This window comes from Microtus pennsylvanicus, chromosome 16 (assembly GCF_037038515.1).
Source record: "Microtus pennsylvanicus isolate mMicPen1 chromosome 16, mMicPen1.hap1, whole genome shotgun sequence".
NCBI classification, from domain to species: domain Eukaryota; kingdom Metazoa; phylum Chordata; class Mammalia; order Rodentia; family Cricetidae; genus Microtus; species Microtus pennsylvanicus.
The window spans coordinates 10,361,002-10,385,393 of record NC_134594.1 but is presented as its reverse complement, the minus strand read 5'-3'; the positions used below and the strand labels follow the sequence as shown (position 1 = coordinate 10,385,393).

Below are 24,392 nucleotides of genomic sequence, written 5' to 3'. Positions count from 1 at the left end.
GCATCCTGAGTGTTAGGATTAAAGGCATGTGCCACCACGCCCAACCAAAGCGAAGCCTCTAAAGTAGATGAGTGTCTAGCTACAGGGCCTTCAGTGATGGAGTCATTCTTCACCCTCCCACTGAACTCTTCCTTTTGATTATTCAAAGCTAGATTCTAGCATTTATCATGGTGGGTCCCTGGTTGTTTTCAGAGAACAAGCCGCAAGCTGCAGACCCTTGGGATCAGGAAGGGTTTTTGAATACTTTTCAGTTCTGAGTTGATGGAAGGCACGGACTTTCACTTCAATTTCTAATTGACAAGTTGCAGACCACAGTGCTCAGATGTGAAGCCAGTCAAGTTAGCAACTGTGTTGTCTGAGGCTGTATTCCAGAGCCACAGGCATGTATCCAATATCCTAGGCAAATAGCGGAGGGGGAACTGTGCTCTTTCAAAAGATGTTAGGTAATTTAATGCAAGGGTCAACATCCTCAAGTCTCAAGTCTTTAGAATTTTCAAAGAATAGGATGAACCTATTGTCTATATGAACATGAAAAAAAAAAGAATTAATTTCCAGCCAGATGTGGTGGCAAATACCTGTAATTCTGGTATTCAGGAGGCTGAGGTAGGAGGAGGCACCTGTGAAGAGAGAAAGTGTGTGTGTGTGTGTGTGTGTGTGTGTGTGTGAGAGAGAGAGAGAGAGAGAGAGAGAGAGAGAGAGAGAGAGGCATTTCCTTTGTGTCTATGGCATATGAGAAGAGTACCATGTGTTCTTCTCACTACAACAGAGATATCTAGGACTGTGCAGGGACTGGAAGATGTCCGATTCTGAAGTTCTTCCTAACAAGCAGCACTTTTCTTCTGTAATGAGTCCAGAATTTCGCTCCTGGAGCTAGCTAGCATTTCCCCCATTGGCCAGCACTTCTGTGTTCTCTGCTGACCATCATTTTATGTACAATTCAGCATGGAAAAAGATCCAGCAGTTATCCTGAAAATCGCAGGGAACAACTCATTTTACCAAATAGGCTGTGATCATAGGGCTAGATCTTGAAAATGTTTGACATAGGAACGCAAGCTCTAAGTTTAAGCCCAGCAAATTTGGTTGATCCTGATGTCCTTACAGATGGCCTCAGCATGCGCTAGGATTCTGGTTCAGGCCTTGGATGCCCAGTGCAGAGCCTGGACCAATTGCTGGCTCAGGCTACATGGTGACAAGAGCTAGAAATCTCTTGGCATGGCAGAGGAGCAGGGACTCGCGAGAACTGCTGAGTTCAGCCCATCTGTATGTTTCCTGCAGGGCCTGGAGTCTTTTTGAGTCCATTTACTAATTGCTTCCCCTGGCTTATAATGCTAATGACAGGCGTTCCTGGTGCAGCAGACTCTCTTATGCCTGTGGTGTTGACATTCTAGGTGACAGCGACTCTGCCAGAAGCAAATCCAGCGTGCTTATCACATCAGGCAGAGATCAAAGTGTGAGAAACAGATTTCGGAGGTGACTAATTCACACAGATCTGACTGTGCTCATTCATGGGTGCACAAGACTGAAGGCAGTGGGCATTCCTCTAAGCTGTCACAGTTGACTCTCACCAACTCCAGGGTCAGCAATAGTGGCCTGAGGCAAGCCACGTGGGAATTAGTGGTCATATCCATGTGGATATTGGAAGTCCCAGAGCTCCTTGGTGGAAGAGGAGGCCAGGCTCTTGGAAGGAAGGTGGTACAGTATCGTCGCATACAGATACTGTGGACATTTCTCGACTTTTCTCTGCAGCCAATCCTCAAGAAGCTGTGTTTTCGGTCTTTTAGAGAACATTGGAAATTGGCTTTGAGCAAAACTAGAGCATGTTTGGACGCCTATCCTTTCTGCCAGGAGCAGTTTATTGGGGGCCAGCACACCTCTTATTGGGCCCAGAAGGACCCTCAGTTCACCTTGCAGGTAGTACCGAAGTTTCTGGAGGCATCATTGGAATCCCTTGCCCAGGGTCTCCACACTGGATCCCTGACCCATGGAGAAATACCTTAGTGGAAAGGAACAGGTAGATGAGCTGGTAGTCCCTTTCCCTAAGGCACAACAAGAGTCATGAAAACTGCAATCCTGGAATTTACAGCACTACTAAAGACCAAGCAGTGGGCGTGGTTGTTCTTACCATGCCCCTGATCTGTCTTTGGCTTTGGACTGGAAAACTCTGGGAATAACCAATGACCAAACAACAGTGAACACTGTAGTGATCTCAGTCTAGTCGGTATTTCAGAGATCTCCCTGAGGCAAGTTAAAACATCTCTTGCAGTTGGGTTGCAGCTGCTGGTTTTCCATGATGCTAACTAAACTTGAAGATATGACCTACTCCCTTGTTACAGGTCATGTCAATTATCTGATTCTGAGTCTTCAGTGACCTTGACCAGAGTTTGACAAACTTATTCTGTAAAGGGTTTCTATATATATATTTTATATCTATCTGTCTATCTATCTATCTATCTATCTATCTATCTATCTATCTATCTATCTATCTATCTATCTATCTTTAATGGTAACTATGTATCTCACGGCTCTTTAGACCATAATATATATCTGATGTGGTTAGTCAACATCGCTATTGAAGCAGGAACACAGCCTCAGCTCTAACAAAGGCAGGCTGCAGTGTTGTGGAATATTAATTTAAGATGTGCGACATTCATTTATGCTCTGGAATACTTTTTTAAATGATGCAAAAATGTGTTACATTTGTTTAAATCAAATTAACCTGGGTTCAGGAGGCTGAGTCAGCAGCTAGCTGACAGGGAGTGATAGGGAGGAACCATATGTAGCTAGGATTTTTAAGTGGGGGCTGAGCAGAAGGACGCCTGGTTTTTTGGGGGAGACTCGAGCTAGGGGAGGTTAGTTACTTGCTATTCAGCCTCTCTGAGCCATCAGAATTTCACCTGAAGCTTTGAATCCTGAGTTCTATAGAGGGATTAGATGCAGATAAAGTTTCCTTTAGAGGCAGTAATAGAACTGTTGCCGGGGAACAGAATTCCTGCTGGGCTATGACCAGTGCAGCTGAATTGCTACTGGTAGCTGCGGAGCTGCAATTGCCGATCAGGGCAGCAGTTACTTAAGGGGCCTGCTACCCCACTCCCAAATAATCACGCATGGAGACCTTTTCTTACTTATGAACGCCCAGTCTTAGCTTGGCTTATTTCTAGCCAGCTTTTCTTAATTTAAATCATTTCATCTACCTTTTTGCCTCTGGGCTTTTATTTTTCTCTATTCTATTTATCTTTCTTTACTTCTTACTCCATCTCTTGCTGTATAGCTGGATGGCTGGCCCCCGATGTTCTCTTCTCCTTCCTTTTCTTGCTCCTTGATTCCCTCCCCAGATTTCTCCTTCTATTTATTCTCTCTGCCTGACAGCCCCTACTATCTTTCCTACTGCCTGGCTATTGGCCGTCAAGCTCTTTATTAGACCAAGCAGGTGTTTTAGACAGGCAAAGTAACACAGAGTCACAGAATCAAACAAATGCAACACAAAAGAACGCAACACATCTTTGCATCATTAGCAAATATTCCACAGCGTAAACAAATGTAACACGTAGTCAACTAATATTCCACAACACTGCAGCCTACCTAGTCCTGATCTTTACCTTTAAGCTGCATAGGGCATACTGCTAATCCCTACAGTGATGAGAATGCACAGATGGAACCCAGGAAAGAATATGGTAGGTACCCAGAGGCAGAGGGTGAGAGATCTATTCCAAAAAAATCACAGGACATATCATCAGGTGAAATTCTGGGGAGGGTGTAATAACTATTGGTTATCTTTGTGTCCTCGTGACCATGACATGTCAGGACATGTGATCTGACAGAAACAACTTAAGCTGGAAGGGGAGGAAGGATTTATTTTGTCTTATGGTTTCAAAGGGTCCAGTTCATCATGGTGATGGTGGCCTGGTGGGGCAACTTAGTTGACATGATGGTGGCCAGGAAGAAGAGAAAAGGGGAGATTGGTGCTCAACTGCCTCCCCACACAGTACATGTGTGTTTGGGGGGTGTGACAGTCCCTGGGGAGTGGTGCTGCCCTTATTTAGATAAATCTTTCCCCTCAGTTAATCTTTTCTGAAAATGTCCTTTTGGACCTTCTCAGAAATGGGCCTCACTGATCTCGTCTAGGTGATTTTCAATCCAAAAATCACGACCCGGTGGTTCGCTGGCTCATGCCTATAGGCTCAGCCCTTGGGAGGCAAAGTGGATGAGGACTGCCAGGAGTTCAAAACTAGCCTGAGCTATAGAGTGAGCCCTGCTCTCAAAAAACGAAACAAAACAAAACAAAAAAACAAAAAAATCAAGCAAAACAAAACCAGAACAGGCATGCAGGCAAGTTAAGAACAAAGGCTGAACATCAGAATAATCTAGAAAGAGAGGCTTAAGTTTTTCATCTTTGCTTCCTGCCCCCGAGAATGAGGCATAATCCCCAGTGAGCTTCTTTTCATAGGTAAAGACCTTGCTTTGACCAACTTGCTGGGCTCTGAACCACAGCACTGGAGGCATGGCTGGTGTTTACGGCTGTGCTCATGGCGGTTTCTCCACCACCTGGGAAGATGAGTTTTCCTACCTGGCGGTGGGCATCAGAAAGATGGTGTTGCATTTGTCTTGAGGGATGATCTGCCCATTGAGGTGAGTACCCTGTGAGCCAGGCTTCTGAAGGATTGTGGGAAACACTACACATCACATAGTTAGTCACCGGGTCTCCTGGAAAGACTCTGATGTTGAGAGCTACCTCAGAGTTGTTCCTTCTGACAAAGCCTACCGTCTAGTCAGACAGTTGTCTGTAATTCTAACAGCAGAAACTGGATTACTTTTATATGTGTGGTGAAAGGGAACTTAAGAGCCAGCAGAGGAAAGGTTGACACGATCAATAACACTGTACAAAAATGAACACTTCCCTTGGATTCATAAAAAATAGATGCCATGCTGGCTAGTGTTTGTCAGCTGGACACGAACTAGAGTCACCTGGGGTGAGAAAACATCAGTTGAGGGATTGCCTCCATCAGATTAGCCTGCAGGCAACTTTGTGGGGGCATTTTCTGGATTAATAATTGATGTGGGAGTGTCCAGCCCAATGTGGGTAGTACCATCTTTGGATAGGTGTTTCTGGGCTGTATAAGAAAGCACACCGAACAAACCATGGCATGGTGTGACAAGATTTTTCTTGGGGAAACACCACATACACATCTACTCACCCTAGATAGCGTGCTCAGTACAGACCAAAGCGCGGATACCACCAAAGTCCAACTTGATGAACCAATGAGTTTTATTGCGTTAATTACAGGGATATGGGCGATGAGTTACTTGCAGGAGGGGAAATGACTCAAAGATAGCTGCACCATCAAAGCCTACCCCAGCATGTATGACAGCTCATGAAGTTGGGAACCTGGAACACACTGCACAGCCTGCAGGCAGCTCAAAAGTTTGGAGAGTGCCCTCTCCGAGTGACTCAGGTGTTCTTTGCTCCCTTTCATTGAAAATAATTTTTTTTCATATAGTTTATCCTGATGTGAGTTACCCCCTCCCTCTACTCCTCTCATTTCTTCTCACCTCCCTTCTGGATTTACTCCCTTTGTGTCTCTCATCAGAAAAGGATCAGGCATTTAAGAGATAGCAACCTAATATGACAAAATAAAGTATAATAAGATGAGGCAAAACCCATCACATCAAGTCTGGACAAGGCAACCCCACAGAAGGAAAAGAGTCCTAAAGGTAGGCACAAGAATCAGAGACATACTCATTCTTATTCTCAGGTGTCCCTTAAAAATACTGAGTTGAAAGTTATAATATATATGCAGAGGAACTGGTACAGGCCCATGCAGGCCCTGTGCTTGCCGCTTCAGTCTCTGTGAGTTCATATGAGCCTTGTATAGTTGATCCAGAGGGCCTTGTTGTTTTTTTTTTTTTTTGGTGTTCTCCATCCCCTCTGAGTCTTATGCTCTTTCTGCCTCCTCTTCCACTTGACACCTTGAGATCTGAGGGGAGAGATTTGCTGGAGATATCCTATTTAGACTTTCTCCTCACATAATGTCTGGTGTGGGTCTCTGCACCGGCTTCTATCTGCTGCCAGAGAGCCTCTCTGATGATGACCGAATAACACACTATACTGACCTATGAGTAGAGCAGAATCCCATTAGGTGACTCAGACGTTCTAAATCTATTGCAGGCAGCCTTGCTGGTCTCTGCTTCTTCCAGGCAGCCGGTCTGGTCTAAGAGTCTTTGCAGTTCAGCTTGTCCAAGAGTGACTTTCGGTAGCCTTTATTGTTTACTCTCGGAAGGGAGTGAATCTGATCAGTTTCAGGGACTTCCTAGTGCTATTTTGAGTTGTTTGACTTATGGCTTAAGAAGCTTCCCTGAAGAATTAAATGTTTCCATCTCAGAGGAAGCGGCTGTGGAATACATGGGCAACAAGCTAGGGAGGAACCTTCTTTTGTGGCCTCTGCTTCAGCTCCTGCCTTGGCTTACATAGACGATGGACTGTCACTCTCTGTGTTTTCGAGCCCACTAAGTCCATTGAGTGCAGCCTGCTGGAATGTTGCCTGATCTCACTGGCTTGATCTTGTACGTGTCTTGTGTAGGCACCTATGGTCACAGTGTGTTTGTGAGTGCGACGGCTCAGTCATTCCCAGAAGACAGCCTTTCCTGGAACTCCCCTCCACTCCTGGCTCTGCTGTTCTGCTTCCTTTTCCTTGATGTTGTTGATGGGGCCGAGCATACAGCACTCATTTATTCGGGCCAAGTTATGAGTCTGTATTAACTACCGCTTAGTGCAGAAAGAAGTTTCTCTGACCAAGGTTGAGAACCATACTACTGATATAAATAGAAATATTTGGAAGGCAGTTTGACAGCTTATCCATTTAGCAAAACAACATCAATAGGTTCCCTGCTGGGGCTTATGACTTCCTGAGTTCATGTGCTTTTGACTATGTTTATAGTATCAGTCATGAATGCTCTCCTAAGGAGCAGGCCTCAAATTTGATTAGAGAGTGGTTGGTTACCCCAATAATACTCATGCCACTTTTGCACCAGTGACTACGTCTTGCTTGGCAGGTTGGTATTGTGGCATTCAGTATTCACTGCTGGCTAAACCATTGATACCTTTTCTACTTCAGTGGCCTGCATAGCAACTTCCAGCACTAAGAAAGCTAGCCAGCAAGTGGGGGGCATTTTCAGGTCTCTTTCTGCTTGAGTCTTCCATGTTCTGCGGTCAAGGATGTTGCATCTTCAGCACTAAAGTCCAACTCTCTAGTGATGGTGGGCAATCAACAACATTCATATGCAGCTTTCTTTTTCATGTGGACACTGGGTATTTGAACTCAGGTCTTCATATTTGCATAGCAAGTGCTCTTACCCACCGAGTCACCTCCCTGGTCCCTGGATAATCTATGGAAGCTTCATGACTTTGTAGAGTTCTCTCAAGGAGAACACCGTAATTTTCTTTTATCAGAGCCTATTGTTTTGCAGTTAACAAATGGCACTTCTCATGGAGGTTACCCGCAGAACCGGAGATCTCATGGTTCACCCTACACATGTCTCATCGGAAGTGGCTCTTCTGGAATCACTGACATTACTGTCAAACCTCCGAGGTCAAGAGCTATTTCATTAATTGGAATAATTATTATATCTTTTTTACTGTGTAGATTTTCTCAATGTTCCCCTTTGGCATTAGTCATTATAACTAATGTTCATATCACCTTTGATGTAACCTCTGTTAGTTCGTGGAATAATATTTGTGCAGCAGTGAATTTTACCAAAGATGCACAAGGCTGGCTGCAGAGAGCATTTATTATAATGCCACTAAGATGAGCCAGTCACTTGTCAGGACTTACTGAAGGCCCTGAATAGGACTGTTCTGGGTAGTCAACATTGCACACATACAGAGCTCACAGACTGAGACATGGAACCTATGCTGAAAGAGCAGCTGTCATAATCCCAGCTCTCGAGACGCAGAGGTAGACGATCTCTGTGAGTTCGAGGCCAGCCTGGTCTATAAGAGTTAGTTTCAGGGGGGCTGGAGAGATGGCTCAGTGGTTAAGAGCATTGCCTGCTCTTCCAAAGGTCCTGAGTTCAATTCCCAGCAACCACATGGTGGCTCACAACCATCTGTAAAGGGTTCTGGTGCCCTCTTCCAGCCTGCAGGCATACACACAGACAGAATATTGTATACATAATAAATAAATAAAATAAATATTTAAAAAGAAAAAGAGTTAGTTTCAGGACAGGCACCAAAGCTACACAGAGAAACCCTGTCTTGAAAAATGAAAACAAAAAAAAAAAAAGGAGTTTCTGATGACAGCAAGTTTTCTTGTGTTTGTTGTCATTTATTTTCATGTGCTCAAATGCAGGATCAAATGCAGAACTTTGCATATGTTAAATAAGCATTCTCCACCACTGAGATGCTGTAATTTATTATTATCATTTAAAATTATGTACACGTTCACATGTTCTCTCACACTTGTGTGCATTCAGGATGCCTGTGAAGGTGAGAAGGAGTGTTGGGACCCTCTGGAGCTGTAGTTACAAGAGATTGTGAACCTTCTGGGAACTGAACGTGGGTCCCCTACAAGAGCAGTGTACTTTCTTACCTGCTAAGTCCATGGATATCAATCGTAAAGATGGATCTCTGAGAGTTGTTGAAGTTGTTAGAAAGGACTTCGTGGAAAAGCAACTGCATTTGAAAGGGCTGAGATTAACTGGGCGGTGGTGGCATATGCCTTTAATCCCAGCACTCTGGAGGCAGAGACAAGTGGATTTCTGTGAGTTCGAGGCCAGCTTGCTCTACAGAGCGAGTTCCAGAACAGGCTCCAAAGCTACAGAGAAACCGTGTCTTGAAAAACCAGAAAAGAAGAAGAAAAGGAGGAGGAGGAAGAAGGGAAGGGGGAGGAGGGAGAGGAAGAGGAAGGAGAAGGAGGAGAACGAAAGGAGAATGAGGAGGAGGAGGAGAGAAGAAGAAGAAGAAGAAGAAGAAGAAGAAGAAGAAGAAGAAGAAGAAGAAGAAGAGGCTGTTATAGACATGAGAGGAGAGAATGTTCAACTAAAGTTGGTGCCCCTTCTTCTCTCTTTAGGGAACACTTGATACCTTCAGAAATACGGTAGTGAGGTGGACTTTGAAGGGCAGGGGAGGGGCCCCAGAATGCTACCTGCTTAGCTGAGCTCTGCTAGGATATCATGGGAAAAGCTGGGCCGAAGGACAATGACCTGCGACCATAGTCCTTTGATGTGGCAAAAAGTGAGTCTGAAATGTTGAGACATTGGATTTGTCAGAAGTGCTTATTTGCCATTGCTTCTTCAATCTGCTTGTTGATTGAAGGCTATGTGCAGAGAAATAAAACAGTCCAGTTATGAGCTCATATCTAGGATTTAAAAAACTAAGTTTAAGGTTTGCAGTAATTGAACCAGATGTTTCTCCCATGTCTGTCTGTCTTTCTTTCCTTCTCTCCCCTTCCCTCCCCTTCCCTCCCCTTCCCTCCCCTCCCCTTCCCTTCCCTTCCTGTTATTCTTAAAAAATAAATGTGGGGTTCCCAGGCGGGCTCACAGCAAACTCCGGCGTGTCCCAGCAGTGCCGGGCGCCGGCTCTAGGGTCCGGCACCCGAGCAAGCGGCTACAGCTTCCCACCAGCTGGAGGGCACGAGCTGCGCTGGTAGTGACAGCGGTAACAGACATATAAACACAGGAAATAGCCATAAATGTTTATTAAAAAGGAATAAAAGAGAGAAAGGGAGAGAGAGAGAGAGAGAGAGAGAGAGAGAGAGGGAGGGAGAGAAGAGAGAAAAGGAGGGAGAGAGAGAGGAGAGGCAAAGCCCCGTGTGTACACCGGGAGAGAAAAGCAGGAAGAGAGAGCGATCGTGGGCGAGGTCAGAAGTTAAAAGGAGTGGGTGTGTTGTATGGACTGAGTGTGTTGCACAGGCTGGTCTTGAACTCGTGGACCCAGACATCCTCTTCTCTTAGCCTCCCAAGTAGATGGGACTACATGCACGTGCCACTGTCTCCAGTACCCTGGCCAGCGGGATAAGAACTGGGATCCCTGAAAAACCTAGGGGAGAGAGAATGAAGGAGACAAGAGACACGAAAAATGACGGCAAGACAGGATTTCTGATCAGGCCATCTCGTTTATTCCCTCTCCGAGGCTGTTATATAGCAAAACGACAAAGGGGGGGGGAGGGGGAAGGGAATGGTGTCAGGAAACTCAGGTCTGCTGGAATTCAGGTCCGGAGACATCCCTAGCTGATAAGTAAATACTGATGGTCTGTGATGGTTGACCAACAAAGGAAAATGCTAACTGATTCTGGAGCCTGGTGCCTGCAGGTCTCTGCTAGCAGATAAGATGCCAGGTTGATTTCCTAGACCCTGCAGAGGGGATAGAGGTAAATATTTTTCTTAACTTGTGAACTTAAGATGGCTGTAACCAAAATGCAGATTTCAAAATACAGGTCTTGGCTTCCCGCACTCCAGCCTTAAAATGTCTCGATGAGGACATTTTAATTCAGTAAAGTCTCTTTTGCTCAGGTTTTGTCTTCATAATGTTTTAGTTGGACGACACTTGTGACGTTGTTGGAGACAAACTGAAAGCAGAAACAAAATCCTATGACCAACTTACAAACAGAGCCACTTAAATCTGTCTTTCTAGTTTATCAAAGATGGGTTTGTTTAACTGACTTAGGTTCCTTCCTTTTCAAATTTTATTTATTTATTTTGGTTTTCATGTTTGGCTTTTCGAGACAGGGTTTCTTTGTGTAACAGCCTTGGCTGTCCTGGAACTTACTCTGTAGACCAGGCTGGCCTCGAACTTGAACTCACAGAGATCCTCCTGCCTCTGCCTCCTAAACGCTGGGATTAGAGGTGTGTGCCACTATGCCTGGCCCTATTTAACTGACTTTCAATGGTATTACACAAGAATTGCATGTTAACCAAGATACAGTAAAAATATTAAGACAATGTCCATAATGATCATTTTAAGATTTGCGTGTTTGAGTAGTTATACATAAACTATTAAATTAAATTAAATTAAAATTAAATTAAACTAATTATCTCTCAGTGTTTAGTTGATGTCCATTTTCCTCTGTTGTGGTTAGAGTTGTCATCTGGGATGCTAGTGCTTTTTGCAAATAGGTTTTACATCTGTCCTGTATATGATATTTTCCTGCACTTAAATGAATATGCTTCTATGCTTGCATACGTGGCACAAACTCATTAGCTCTCTGGAAGGCCATAGATGGGGACTGAAGTTGTCACAGTCCCTAGACAAGTCACTTCTCCTGTGGGAAGTCTCTTTGACTTTGGAGTGTTCTACAAATATCACTTCCTGCAATTTGTTTTGTTTTGAGATGGGTTCTCTTTGTTGCTCAGGCTAACCTGGAACTCACTGTGTAGCCAATGCTGGCCTTGAATTTTTGATATTTTCTGCTTCCAAGCAATTACAAGTGTGCAACACTACTTACTTATTGTCCATCATTTCAATCTCTGTTGTTATATGAAAAAGAATTGGTGTACATTGTAGTGATACAGCAATGGCCTTCAACTTCTGTGACTGGCTATTGAACCTAAGATGTTTTTATAATTGAATTTTAGTGAATTTTTTAAAAAAAATATTTATTTATTTTGTATACAATATTCTTTCTGCGTGTATGCCTGAAGGCCAGAAGAGGGCACCAGACCTCATTACAGATGGTTGTGAGCCACCATGTGGTTGCTGGGAATTGAATTCAGGACCTTTGGAAGAGCAGGCAATACTTTTAACCACTGACCATCTCTCCAGCCCTTTAGTTAATTTTTTATTAATCTCTCTCTCTCTCTGTCTCTCTCTCTTTTCTCTCTGAATGTAGAGAGGTCAGAACACAGCTTTATAGAGTGAATTCTCTGTTTCAATCTTCATGTGGGTTCCGGGAATTGGAATTGACCTCAGATTACTAGGCTTAAACAGCATTCACCTTTACCTATTGAGCCATATCATGAGGTCTGATTTTAATTAGTGATGCATGTATCTAATAAGATGCTGAAGCTAGGTATGGGGCAATGGCAAGTTCAAGGCCATCCTGGACAACTTAGCTAGACCTTGTCTCCACATATAATTTTAAAAGGAGCTGGGGATGTAGCTTAGTGGCAGAGTATGTGACTAACAGCAACAGGCTCTTGGGTTCAATCCAGTGTCACAGACAAGCAAAGGGAAACAAAACCATTAGAACCCTATGGAAAAGTACAGGGTGGTAAACGCATTCCGTGTGACGACAGGCTTTCTGCTCCTCTCCACCATCTCCACAATTACATAGCCTGCACGTTTCCTAAGAGATATTTGGGTACAGGAACGGGCAGAACAGACGGGAAGGAAGGCTCAGCAGGACACGCGTGCCCGGCTTTCCCACACTCAATTGCATTTTGTTTCCATCAGTGTTGTGACTGATGACAGCAGGGAACGACGTCATTGTTTTCAGTGGTACTTTACATTACTACTTCCTATTGATGGGTCTTTTCTTTGTTCCCAGTCCCCTGTTAGAAACAGTGCTCCAACAGCCTACCCTGATTGAATTTAAATGTGGTGTAAATGCTACACAAGAGATTGCCGGGAAAACAGTATATGCATATAAAATTAACATCAGTGCTATTAAATTTCCTTCCAGAAAGCCAGGCTTGATGGCACAAGCCTGAAATCCCAGCTTTAGGGGACCAAGTGGGGATGATGGGTTAGGCTGAGGCAGGAGGATCACCGGGAGTTCAAGATCAGCTTGGGATACAAACTGAGAGTCTGTTTCAAAAAACAACAAAAATAAAAACCAAAATACCTTTCAGGTGTTTGCAATATCGGTTCCCAACAACATGTACGACAGCATTTCTCAAACCCGGACTAATTTGATAAATCTTTAATCAGCTGCAAACATAAGAAACAAATCTCACTGATTTGCATTCAATCCATTATTGGACTTTATACGTTGAACATTTTAAATCAAGTTTCTCTCTATAACCAATTTGTGAACAGACCCAGATCCTAATGGATAGCGAGGAAGTCAAGAGATGTATCTAATTCTTTGTTCCGAAGCAATATGGGGAAGGGAAATTCAGTGACAGCAACAACGACGTTCCGGACCGTCCTGTCTGGATTTGCTGCTTCTGGGTACGGTGGAGTGCTATGTTCTGGTTGCAAGTTAGTATGCTGCATGAAGTTAGCGAACCTCAATGAACTCTCTTGTGCTGTAAGAATGGAACTAAACTACACTGTAGGCTGGCTCTATTGGCACATTATTAAGACCCTCCCCCATTCGTTATTTTGAAGAGTCCACAAGCAAGTGCAGGACTATGTACGTTTGCTTATAGAGCCTCAAATCAGGCCACTGAATGTTCAACAGGGGACCTTGAGTCATGCAGGAGATATTGTAAAGCCAGGGGGAAAAAAAAAAGACACTCTTATCCTGAAAGGGGGGGGGAGGATCGCGACGGCGCCTCCCCTTGCAACATATAAGAAAACCCTGTATTATCGCAAGAAAATAATATATACCTTTCCCCTTCTCTAGGCCCTCTTGGATCCTAGAGTCTTTTATAGAGCGTTGCATGTTAAAAAGTGAGAAGCGAGGAAGAGCACGAGAGCGAGGCAACACTCGAGTCCCACCCACCCCTTTCCGATGGAGGGGGAGGTCGTGCTGCGCACCGCATTTTGTGCGGGATTCCCCGGACCTGGTCCTGGACAGCTGGAGATTGCATCCCCGAGGTGCTGACTACGGCGGGCTGGGCTCCGTGCTCGGGGACCCCGGGACCTCCCCGACTTCGATTCCAGTGTCCCCACCCGCTCGGCATCCCCCTCCCCGGCGCTGCGGCTGGCGCGCGCCCCGCCTGACGCTGCAGCTGGGCCGGCGACTCGCCATTGGATTAAAAATAGCAGCTCCCGCCCGCTCGTCCGCCCGCCGGGGCAAGGGCCGTATCTCCCCAGCTGGAGCCGAGCCTCAGCCGGAGCGGATCTCCAGCCCGCACGGCAGCAGCTCCCCGGTCCCGCTCTTCCGCTGCGCTGCGCTCCTTCCCAGGCCCGCTGCGCTCCGCGGCCATGCAGCGCCGGGGCGCCCTGTTCAGCGTGCCGAGCGGCGGCAGGAAGATGGCTGCAGGGGACCTGGGCGAGCTGCTGGTACCTCACATGCCCACGATCCGCGTGCCCAGGTCGGGGGACCGTGTCTACAAGAACGAGTGCGCCTTCTCCTACGACTCCCCGGTAAGGAAGATCCCTGGCGTGGTCGCGCAGCCGGCGGCCTAGGAACTGGGTGACGCGCGGGGCAGGGGACCAGATGAAGTGCGGGCCGGGAACCTCGATCTCCTCCTGCTGCTTCTCCTGGCCCAGGGTTTGGCTTCCCAGCACCAAGCGGAGCCTCCCCGGGCTGCGGCGGCCGAAGACAAAGTCCTCTGGGGCCTTTGCTCTGCTAGCCGGCGGCTGGGCTGCCAGGGCCCCGGGCCATCAGCATCCCGCCCACAACTCCAGCACCGAGAAAGGCCAGAAAGAGTTAGTCCAGGGATCCGAGCTGCTTTCCCGGGTGACAGAGGGCGGGGACGTGGTAGGTGAGAGTTCCCTAGCCCGCGGCGCGCACAGCTAGCCTCTCTAGTCTCAAGTCTCTCTTTTCCTTGCCCAGGGTTTCCCACTGCGGGACAATGCTGATGGCCTCTGAGCTCGCCTCCTCCTACTGACCATCCTATTCCTTTCTGGCCATTGTCAGGTCCAGGTGGTCCACTAGGGCCACAGAAATAAGGGGCCTGTCGCTAGCTTATGATGGCTCCCTAAAGCCTTTCTCAAATCCTTCCCTTCCAAGTGAGTCACTGGACTGACGTGAGCTATCTGAATTATTAAAAGTTCACTCCCGAATCGTGACCCCGCAGGAGGAGGGGAAGTTAAAAGGCATCCTGGTCTTCCACCGGGGAGCCTGGTGGAGGTTTCCAACCTGGTGGGTTGTGAGCTTGTGTGAAAGCTTGCGAAAGCAGAAGCAGGGTGAAATGCCCCTCTCGGTAGTCAAAATGGGCTTCAAAGTGACTCAGCTGTCTGGCGGCTATCTGCCTTTTTGAGGACCAGGCTATTTTTATCCCTCCACTTTGGATCTCATATGTCACCCAGCAGATCTTGGGGCATCGCGAGGTGCATAGGTTGGAGGGAGAGGCAGGTTTCACAGAAGTTGTACAACATGTTATTCTTAGAATATAGTTAAGAATATAGTTATTGGGGGGAGGACCCCCAAATGAGTGGTAAAATCTCAGAAATTCCCCTCCCCCCTTTAACCTGTGGATCGATTTGGGGGGTGGTGGTGCGCCTCATTTTGTTTGGTATACGTTGGAGTTCTGGGTGGTGAGCATTAATTTGTTTGGTATACATTGGTGTTCTGGAGTTATTATCTTTTCTAGGATTATTTCATTTTTGTATTGTGCTGTTTTAGACGATTTTGATACAAATTACAAGTAATTAACAAATTTGTTAATATTTTATTTTCATATCTTTTAAAAAGTCCCAGGTAGAGTGGAGTGGAAGATTACATATTATGACTATATTACTCACAGTGACGTCATTGCATCCTGTTACCTCCAGGGTTCTTGGAAAGATCCTTTTCAGGTTGTGTGGACCCTGTGGGGTAGGTTATATTAAAACTCCCAAAGAGTGGAGCATGGCTAGCATCTGGCTTAAGACAGAAGGTGGCCTAACTCCTCAGGACCCGTAAAACGGCTTTCTCCATGGTGGACAGGTTGCTCTGCTCATAGACTTTTACTGTGGGGTAGGTGTGAGAAGTTAGCCAAATGTTGTCACTGGTTTCTTCCACAGATGGGAAGGAACTGGAGCTTTCTGTGAGCTAGACAACGCTCTAGAAGTTTCTCGCCGGTGTGAGTGATGATTTCATGTGTGTTGCCGTGGTTCCGTGGTGGGGGGGGGACTGGGTCCGTTTACAGGCTATGATTCATCTTGTTTCGTTATATGTATTTCAGGGAAGATGACGAGGGCTTATAACTTAATAATTTAGAGCAGGGTGCCTGGAACTGTGATGTCTTCCGTGTGGTGCTTTAACAGTTCACTGAGAATCCAGTGTGTTTTGAGCACTTGACTTTACTAGCTCCCCAATGTGATAAACACAGTTGGGTAATGCCAAATGTGCAGAATCTTCATTCATAAGTGTTGTGAGGCTTCGAGAGAAAGGTCAAGACCGTTACATTGGGGGTGGGGGTGAGGGAAGACATCTTCCTTTGGGATAATTTTGAAAAGGAGAGTTAAGACAGAAGACAAAGGAGGTGGACATTCCAAACAAGGGGCAAACACACAAACTTTTCCTTTTTGTTTGCTTGTAGTGCACTGGGAATCGAAACGGCTGATTTGGCCAAGTGTGATAGTTTTTCTGGTTGCTGAGATAAAATCCCTGACGAGAGCAGCCGCTGAGAGGCAGGATTTACGCTGGCTCACTGTGCAGTCTGAGTTAGAGGGATGGCCTGGTGGCGCAGCTGGGGCCGCTCAAGAAAGCAGAAGGCTCGGGCCAACTTGAGAAGCAGACATGATCACCCCCGGTGGCCCATGGCTCTAGGTAGACCGCACCAAAGGTTCTGCCTCCCCACCCCTTCACAGTGCCACCCGCTGGGGAGAGGGGCGTCACATCATAGCCTCGAGTAAGATGTGACTTCAGAACCAAGACGGGAGGGGAACGAGGGCCTTGGATCCTGAAAAAGTACTTTCTATCTATCTGTCTGTCTGTCTATCTATCCGTCTTTTGTGCTGGCTTTGAACTCAGGGCTTTGTACATGCTAACTTCATACTCTATACTGATCTTGGTTTTAGGTTCTTATACATGTTAGACAAGTATTCTGCCAGTGAGTCATATCCCTAGTTTTCTTTTTATGATTTGAAATAGGGTCTCACTGAGTGGCCGAGACAACTTACTTGCACTTCCTCTGAACCCCAGGCTGACTCTGAACTTGGGATTTTTCCACCTCAATCTCCTAACTAGCTGGTATCACAGGTCTGTGCCATCAACCCTTGCTTAGAAAGCTATTTTCCCGTTGATTTTTAAAAGAAAGTATTTAGTTGATGAATTAGTGTGTGTTTCTGTCTGGTGCCTGTGTTTTGTGTGTTTGTGTGTGCATGTTTGTGTGTGCATGTTTGTGTGATACACATACATGAGCCATGACTTGCTTGTTGAGGTCAGAAGACAACATGCCAGCAAAAATGGAGTCTGTTTTCTCCTTCTGTCACTTGAGTTTTGGGGATTGAATTTAGGTCCTCAGGGTTTAGTGGCAAGCACCTTTGTCTGCTGAACCATTTCGCTGGCTTGTGAAAGGCTACTTTTAGTAACATGATTTCATGTGTGTTATGGTTTGAATATGAAATACCCCTTGTAGGTTCATATGTTAGGTTATTCCCCAGCTTAGGATATTGCTACTTTGGGAGATTCTGTAAACTTCAGGACAGTAGATCTAGCAGAGAAAGAGAGTTTCTGGGGATGGGTCTTTGGTTGGTGGCCTTGTTGTTGGTCCCTTCCTGGCTCTCTGCTCCTGCCTGCCAGGAGGTAGGAAGCAACCCTACCCTCGCCACACCTATACCACTGTGGTGTCTTTGCCCAAGTGTGTGAGGCCACATGACCATGAGCAAGGTAGATAGGGATCCCTCCCCTCCAGTTGAATACAGTGATGTAAAGTAGGTATTTTACAGAGGGGGTTGGAGGAAGACGGTGATTACAAGTGTTTGTATAATGGATGTACCAGGCCCTAGGCACAGTTATGAGAACTTTGCAGGCTGTAGTGTGCTGGACACTTTTATACTCCTCATCTCCTTCCTTCCTGCTAGAGGAGGGCTTCTCAGCCTGTGGGTCTTGAACCCCACAGGCTGCACATCAGATATTTACAGTATGATTCGTAACAGTAGCAAAAATTTCAGTTATGAAATAGCAACGAAAATAACTTTTTGGTTGGGGGTCACCATCTTATGAGGACCTGCATTAAAGGGCTACACACCAGGAAGGGTGAGGACCACTGCTTCAGAGTTCAGTAGAAACAGATGCTAAAGACACGTTTGTCCCCTTCCCCCCTTTGGCTTTGCCCAGATCTGGCCTCTGGCTCTCAGTGTGTTCAGTTCACCTCTCCTTGACTTGGTTCATCTATGAAGTCTGTGATGTCCTTCCTAGCAGAGCTGGGTGTCAGCTATTGAGTTGAAAGTTTCAAGAGGTGAAGGCAGGGATTGTGTTGGCCCCCATCTAGTCACTTCCTCCAGGGATCCAGCGTGAGTCTCTAGGGGCAGCTGTTCTCCATGCGTGTCCTTGGTTCTCTTCTGTTTGTAGCTCTAGTGAGGCCAGCCTGTGGCTTTTCACTCTGCAGCATGCATTTCCTTGTCCAGTATTGCCTTCCCTGGTGGTCTTTGATCAAGGCTCTTTCTCTCCTACTCCTGACTCCATCTGGCCCCTGGTGCCTATGCTGTATATAATCTGCGTTGTATCCAGGCTCCTGCACTTAGGTGTCGTCTCTTCCATTCTGCCTTTCTTTCAGTTTATTTTATTCCTTTAATTCTTATTTTTGAATTATTTACAAGATGTGAAGTCTTGGACGGAACAGGAGGTTCAGTTCAGGGCACACCACTCTCCTCTGATGCAGAGCAAGCCTCTTGTCTGCCCCTTGTTGTCTACTTATCTTTTGTTGTCTTACCCATCTTTTCGTTGCTATGACAAAATCCATGACAAAGTCACTGCTTTGGCTGATGGTTGAGGGTGCAGTCCATCCTGGCAGGGAATTCATGGTGGTAGGAGTTCAAGGAAGCTAGTCACCTTGCATCCCCAGGCGGGAAACAGGGAAGTGAATGCTGGTTTGCTTTTCTCATTTTTATTCAGTCCAGGACCCCAGCCCATGGGATAGTTTCTCCCCACCTCAATTAACCCATCCTAGAAACCCCCTCAGCGACATGGCCAGAGGTTTGTCTCCTGGGTGACTGTCAAGCTAGCAGTCAATGTCAACCATCACACTGGCCTTTTCTTGGCTCGCTGAAAAACCAGGAGGCTGAGCGAAGGCTCAGAACAGGCAGCTCCTGCTGGAAAGCTGTCTCGGAGAAGGAAAAGGGACAGTGACAAGGAGGAAGGACAGCCCTGGCTTCCAGAGCCTGCAGCTGGCAACAAGTCCCCGGGAGGGGAAGCGTGGAATGCACCTCCAGCCTTCTACTGGACCTGCAGCCGAGGGAGAGAGTATTTATCTTCTGACTCCCAGCCCCATCCCCCTGCTGGGAGAGTGTTGATCCAGGACACACCCTCACTTTCCAGCTCAGCTCAGCATTTGTTCTGGAAGGCCCCTTCAGTGCCCCAGGCTTCTAGAAGCAGCAGCAGCCAAGAAGAGCCATTCAGCAGCTCACAGGCCGCCATGTGCGCCCAGGGGACACGAGAAGCAGAGGACTGTCCCGGAACCTCTTAGCTCCCTTCCAGGAGCAGGACTGTTTGCAAAGAACCTTCTCTCCCATTTCCCAAGTTTCTTAGATGGTGATGTCATGGCTGGTTGTCTGTCTTCCCGGGAGTCATAAAATCCTAGCGGAGAAGGGCCTGATAGTCACAGCTGACTGACTTAGCCAGCCAGGAGAGGTTTGAGAGCACATCTGTTTGTGGGAACCTTCATGTTAGGGGTTTGGTAGATCTCCCTGAACGTGTCCGCCATGTGTCACTGACACACCTGCAGCAGAACCTCACACAGGCTTAACCTGTGCTCCTAGGGGGCAGCACCATCATACCCTGGAACTGTTGGAAATGGGGGTTCTCGCATCCCAACCCAGATCTCCTGAAACAAATGGCATTAGAGGCTGGCTATTTGTGTTTTAGAAACAGTCTCCTAAGGATTGGGGAGATGGCTCACTCACTGAAATACTTGTCATGTAAGTGTGCGAACCTGAGATTGGATCCCCAGACCTCATGTAAAAAGCTGGGCATGGTGGTGAGTGCTGTAATCCCAGTGCTGAGGAGAAAGGAGGATCCCTGGGGCTCACTGGCCAGCCAGTCTAGATGAATTGTCCAGCTCCAGGCTCAATGAGAGACCTTGCCTCAAAAGATAGGGTGAAGAACAATTGAGGAAGACATCTAACATTAACCTTTAGTCTCCCTGTGCATATAATGCACACATACCCCCATGCACAAACACGTGAGTACACATACATATACACATGGATGTATACCCCATACACAAACACGTGAACACACATATACGCACATGGATGTATACCCCATACACAAACATGTGAACACACACACATACACATATGGATGTATACCCCTATACACAAACACGTGAACACACATATACACACATGGATGTATACCCCATACACAAACACGTGAACACACACAATACACATATGGCTGTATACCCACATACACAAACACGTGAACACACATATACACACATGGATGTATACCCCATACACAAACACGTGAACACACACAATACACATATGGCTGTATACCCACATACACAAACACGTGAACACACATATACACACATGGATGTATACCCCATACACAAACACGTGAACACACACAATACACATATGGCTGTATACCCACATACACAAACACGTGAACACACATACATACACACATGGATGTATACCCCTATACACAAACACGTGAACACACATACATACACATATGGCTGTATACCCACATACACAAACACGTGAACACGCATATACACACATGGATGTATACCCACATACACAAACACGTGAACACACACACATACACATATGGATGTATACCCCTATACACAAACATGTTAACACACATATACGCACATGGATGTATACCCCTATACACAAACACGTGAACACACATACATACACATATGGATGTATACCCCTATACACAAACATGTTAACACACATATACGCACATGGATGTATACCCCTATACATAAACACGTGAACACACATACATACACATATGGCTGTATACCCACATACACAAACACGTGAACACACATATACGCACATGGATGTATACCCCATACACAAACATGTGAACACACACAATACACATATGGCTGTATACCCACATACACAAACACAGGCTCACGTACATACATGCACATATACTGGCACACAAACACGTACTCCCTCTGCTTTTGTGAATTGTTCCACTGCAAACATAGCATCTCTTTTCCGAACGCCCCACTCTGCCAGTCACTAGATCTGGGGTAGCCTCCTCTCTCCCTTACATGCCAATGCTCAAGCGTCGAGTCTTGCTGGGCCCTTTTAGAAGCTTCTTAACCAAGGAAAGTCTCACACTCTGTCCTCTGGAACCTTCCTAGCATGCCTGTTCGATATTATTTCCTGCCCAGAACTGCCCAGTACTGCTGTTCAGATGACAGCATTTCAGCTTCTCTGTTGTAGAATATTATTTTAAGATGTGTTACTTTTGTTTATGCTATGAAACATTTGTTTAATGATTAAAGGATAGGTTGCATTCTTTTCTGTTGCATTTGTTTAACTCTGTGAAGCTGTGTTATTTTGCCTGTCTAAACCACCTGATTGGTCTAAGAAAGAGCTGGACAGCCAATAGCCAGGCAGGAGAAAGGATAGGCAGGGCTGCCAAGCAGAGAAAATAAATAGAAGGAAAAATCTGGAGAGAGAGAGAGAGAGAGAGAGAGAGAGAGAGAGAGAGAGAGAGAGAGAGAGAGAGAGATCAAGAAGCAAGAGAAGAAGGAGGAGGACTCCAGTTGCCAGTCACCCAGCTACACAGCCAGCTCTGGAGTAAGAGGTAAAGAAAGGTATACAGAATAGAGAAAGGGAAAAGCCCAGAGGTAAAAGTTAGATGGGATAATTTGAGAAAAGCTGGCAAGAAAGAAGCCAAGCTAAGGCTGGGCATTCTTAGAAAATGAATAAACCTCTGTGTGGTTTATTTGGGAGCTGGATGGCAGGCTCCCCCCAAAGAGCCAAAAGAGTAATAAAAGCCCCAATTACATCCTCACTTTGCTTTGCTGACCCACCTCTCTAATGCTTGTTCCCGACACCTGTCCAGTCTTAGGAGCTCCACACCTTACCCGTCTACCTGGCTCTGACGCTTTCCCCAGGATGGCCACAGTCATGCCTTAGAGCTGGCTCAGCTGTTGACTATGAGAAACCCTACCCGCCCGCTCAGTTAGGTAGGCTCTACTCTGTTTCTTTCTCCTCTGCTTTCATTTGTTTTTAAGCACCTTTTTTTTTTTTGTCACTGTGGGATGCAGATTGTTCAAAAGGGAAAAGAACAGAAAAGTGAAAATTACACTGTTTGTAAGCCTGTGTTACTAAGCCTGAACCTTTTCTGGTGGCTTGTCTCTTTCAAACCCTGTACTTATATTTTGGAATAAAAATATTACTCCAAATATTCAGTGTGGTATTTTAATTTTGCTATATTATTGTTGAAGTCCTAAATTTGAGGCTTGAGATGCCAGGGAATGGTGTCTTGGGTGTTTTGTGCACTGTGCCTCTAGGTGCCCCAGGGGCTTTGTAGAATGGATTGCATGACATCCCCCAGAGAGGACGAGAGGCCTGATCTCTCTGGATGCCACCAGGACTGCGCTGCCATCTGTGTTTAGAAGTGTGCGATTGGCCCGAGACCCCTTGTCTGTTTGCACAGTGACTGCCTGGATGAGGGCCGAGACATCAGGACAGTAGCGGAGACACAAATATGATGGATTTGTGCATGCCCAGTACTGGCCTGAGTCAGTGCCTGGGTGCAGGAGACTATGTGTTTCCAGTGATGAGAAGCGGAAACTTGGGGTTCAGCAGTGCATAGAGTGCTTCCTCAGCATGTACAGAGCTCTTGTCTGTCCCCAGAAACGCATGATACCAGGGTAATAGTGCAAGCCTGTCATCCTAGCCCGAGAGAGATGGAGTCAAGAGGATCAGGACTTCAAGATCATCCTCCGGTAGCTAGTGAGTTCAAGGCCAGCCTGGACTACATGAAACCCCAATCCCCCCACACCGCCATTTTGTTTGCGTCACCGGGTCTGTGTCATGTCTTATGTAGACCCCCACCATGAGGCCTGCACTGGGGAAGGTGACGGAGGAGACAGAGGCCATGAGCAGGAGGAAAGTGACAGATCTCTGTGCCTTCTACTTGAATGTGTCCCTTATGGCACCAACAATCACCGGGGACTTTCCTGCACATCCTCTTGTGTCCTAGGGGTATAATAACTGGCAGAAGGGAGACCGTTACTGTCGCAGGTAAAGAAACAGTCAGAGAGGTTAGGTGACTTCAAGGGCTCATTCAGAGTCTGGTGTGTAATAGGTGTGATGTTAGCTCTGATGTGTTATGTGACTGAACCTCTCCTGGATGGGGATGGGATCCTCGTGAAGGCATGAGGCCTTTCACTTGTTTGAGTCAGTAAACTGTCTTCAGGAAGAGCAGGTCAGTGGGGAGACTGGGCAGCAGAGCTGATCACTATTCCAGGGACTAGAAAGAGGATAATGGTCTCGATGAGATAAGATCCGGTGGAGATCTGGCGGTGGTGACAAATACCTGTGATCCCAGCACGTGGGAGCTGGAGGCAGGAGGACCAAGAGTTCAGGCCCAGCCTTGGTTACTTTGGCAAGTTCAAGGATAGCCTGGGCTATGTAAGACCCTGTCTGCAAACAAATTAGTTCGGATGGACAGGCTTCTTAGGAGTGAGGGAGTAGAGAGAGGCTGGAGGCCAGGTGGCTGCTCTTCTAGAAGAGGAATGGAGACTAGGGGCATTGTGGGGAGTTGGAAACCCGGAGCAAAGGGTCCCAGTAGAAAGTTGCTTTTGTCCTGGAGGATACCCGTTCATCAGGACAGTGGCCGCGGAGATGGAACTTGGGGAGGGGGCAGGTAATAAGCCAGTAGAGAGTTGGTGACTGAGTCCATAGAGCCTGTAGGAGAGGACTCCAGGCCAGTGTCCTGGGAATGGAGTGTGTCAGGGGGGCCATGAGGAAGGTGAGACAGGATATACAAGTGTACTGGGACTCTGTCCTGGCTGGGAAGTTAGGAACAGGAGGGACCTCCAAGGTCTGGGATCCGGGAATGTGGTGGTCTGAGAACTCTGAATTTGTGAGGGGCTGGGAACGTCTTCTGTTTCCCTGGGAGCCTCCTCTGTGTCCCTGGGAGTCACCTCTGTGTCCCTGGGAGTCATCTCTGTGTGCCTGGGAGCCATCTCTGTGTCCCTGGGAGTCACCTCTGTGTCCCTGGGAGTCACCTCTGTGTCCCTGGTAGCCACCTCTGTGTCCCTGAGAGTCATCTCTGTGTGCCTGGGTGCCATCTCTCTGTCCCTGGGGTCACCTCTGTGTCCCTGGGAGCCATCTCTGTGTCCCTGGGGTCACCTCTGTGTCCCTGGGAGTCATCTCTGTGTGTTTTCCTGGAATCTTTGGAGGAAGCAGTGCCTGCTATATCCTTCCTGCCTTTCCTCTGACTGTTTCCAGTTCAGGTACCCTCAGGCAGGAGCTT

General features: G+C 46.7%; 1 protein-coding gene across 4 annotated transcripts in view; it reads left to right on the top strand.

Annotated features, from left to right (window-relative positions):
- Positions 1 to 13,636: 13,636 nt before the first annotated feature.
- Positions 13,637 to 24,392, top strand: part of Usp13 (ubiquitin specific peptidase 13) — a 116,948-nt gene continuing 106,192 nt past the window's right edge. Inside the window, exon 1 of one of the 4 annotated variants that reach the window (XM_075951008.1) lies at positions 13,637 to 14,185. In XM_075951008.1, the coding sequence (XP_075807123.1) occupies positions 14,024 to 14,185 (162 nt within the window). In that variant the 5' untranslated portion in view covers positions 13,637 to 14,023. Of the gene's footprint in view, positions 14,523 to 24,392 lie in introns of all 4 variants that reach the window. The other 3 variants (XM_075951009.1, XM_075951006.1, XM_075951007.1) reach the window with 3 other exon arrangements.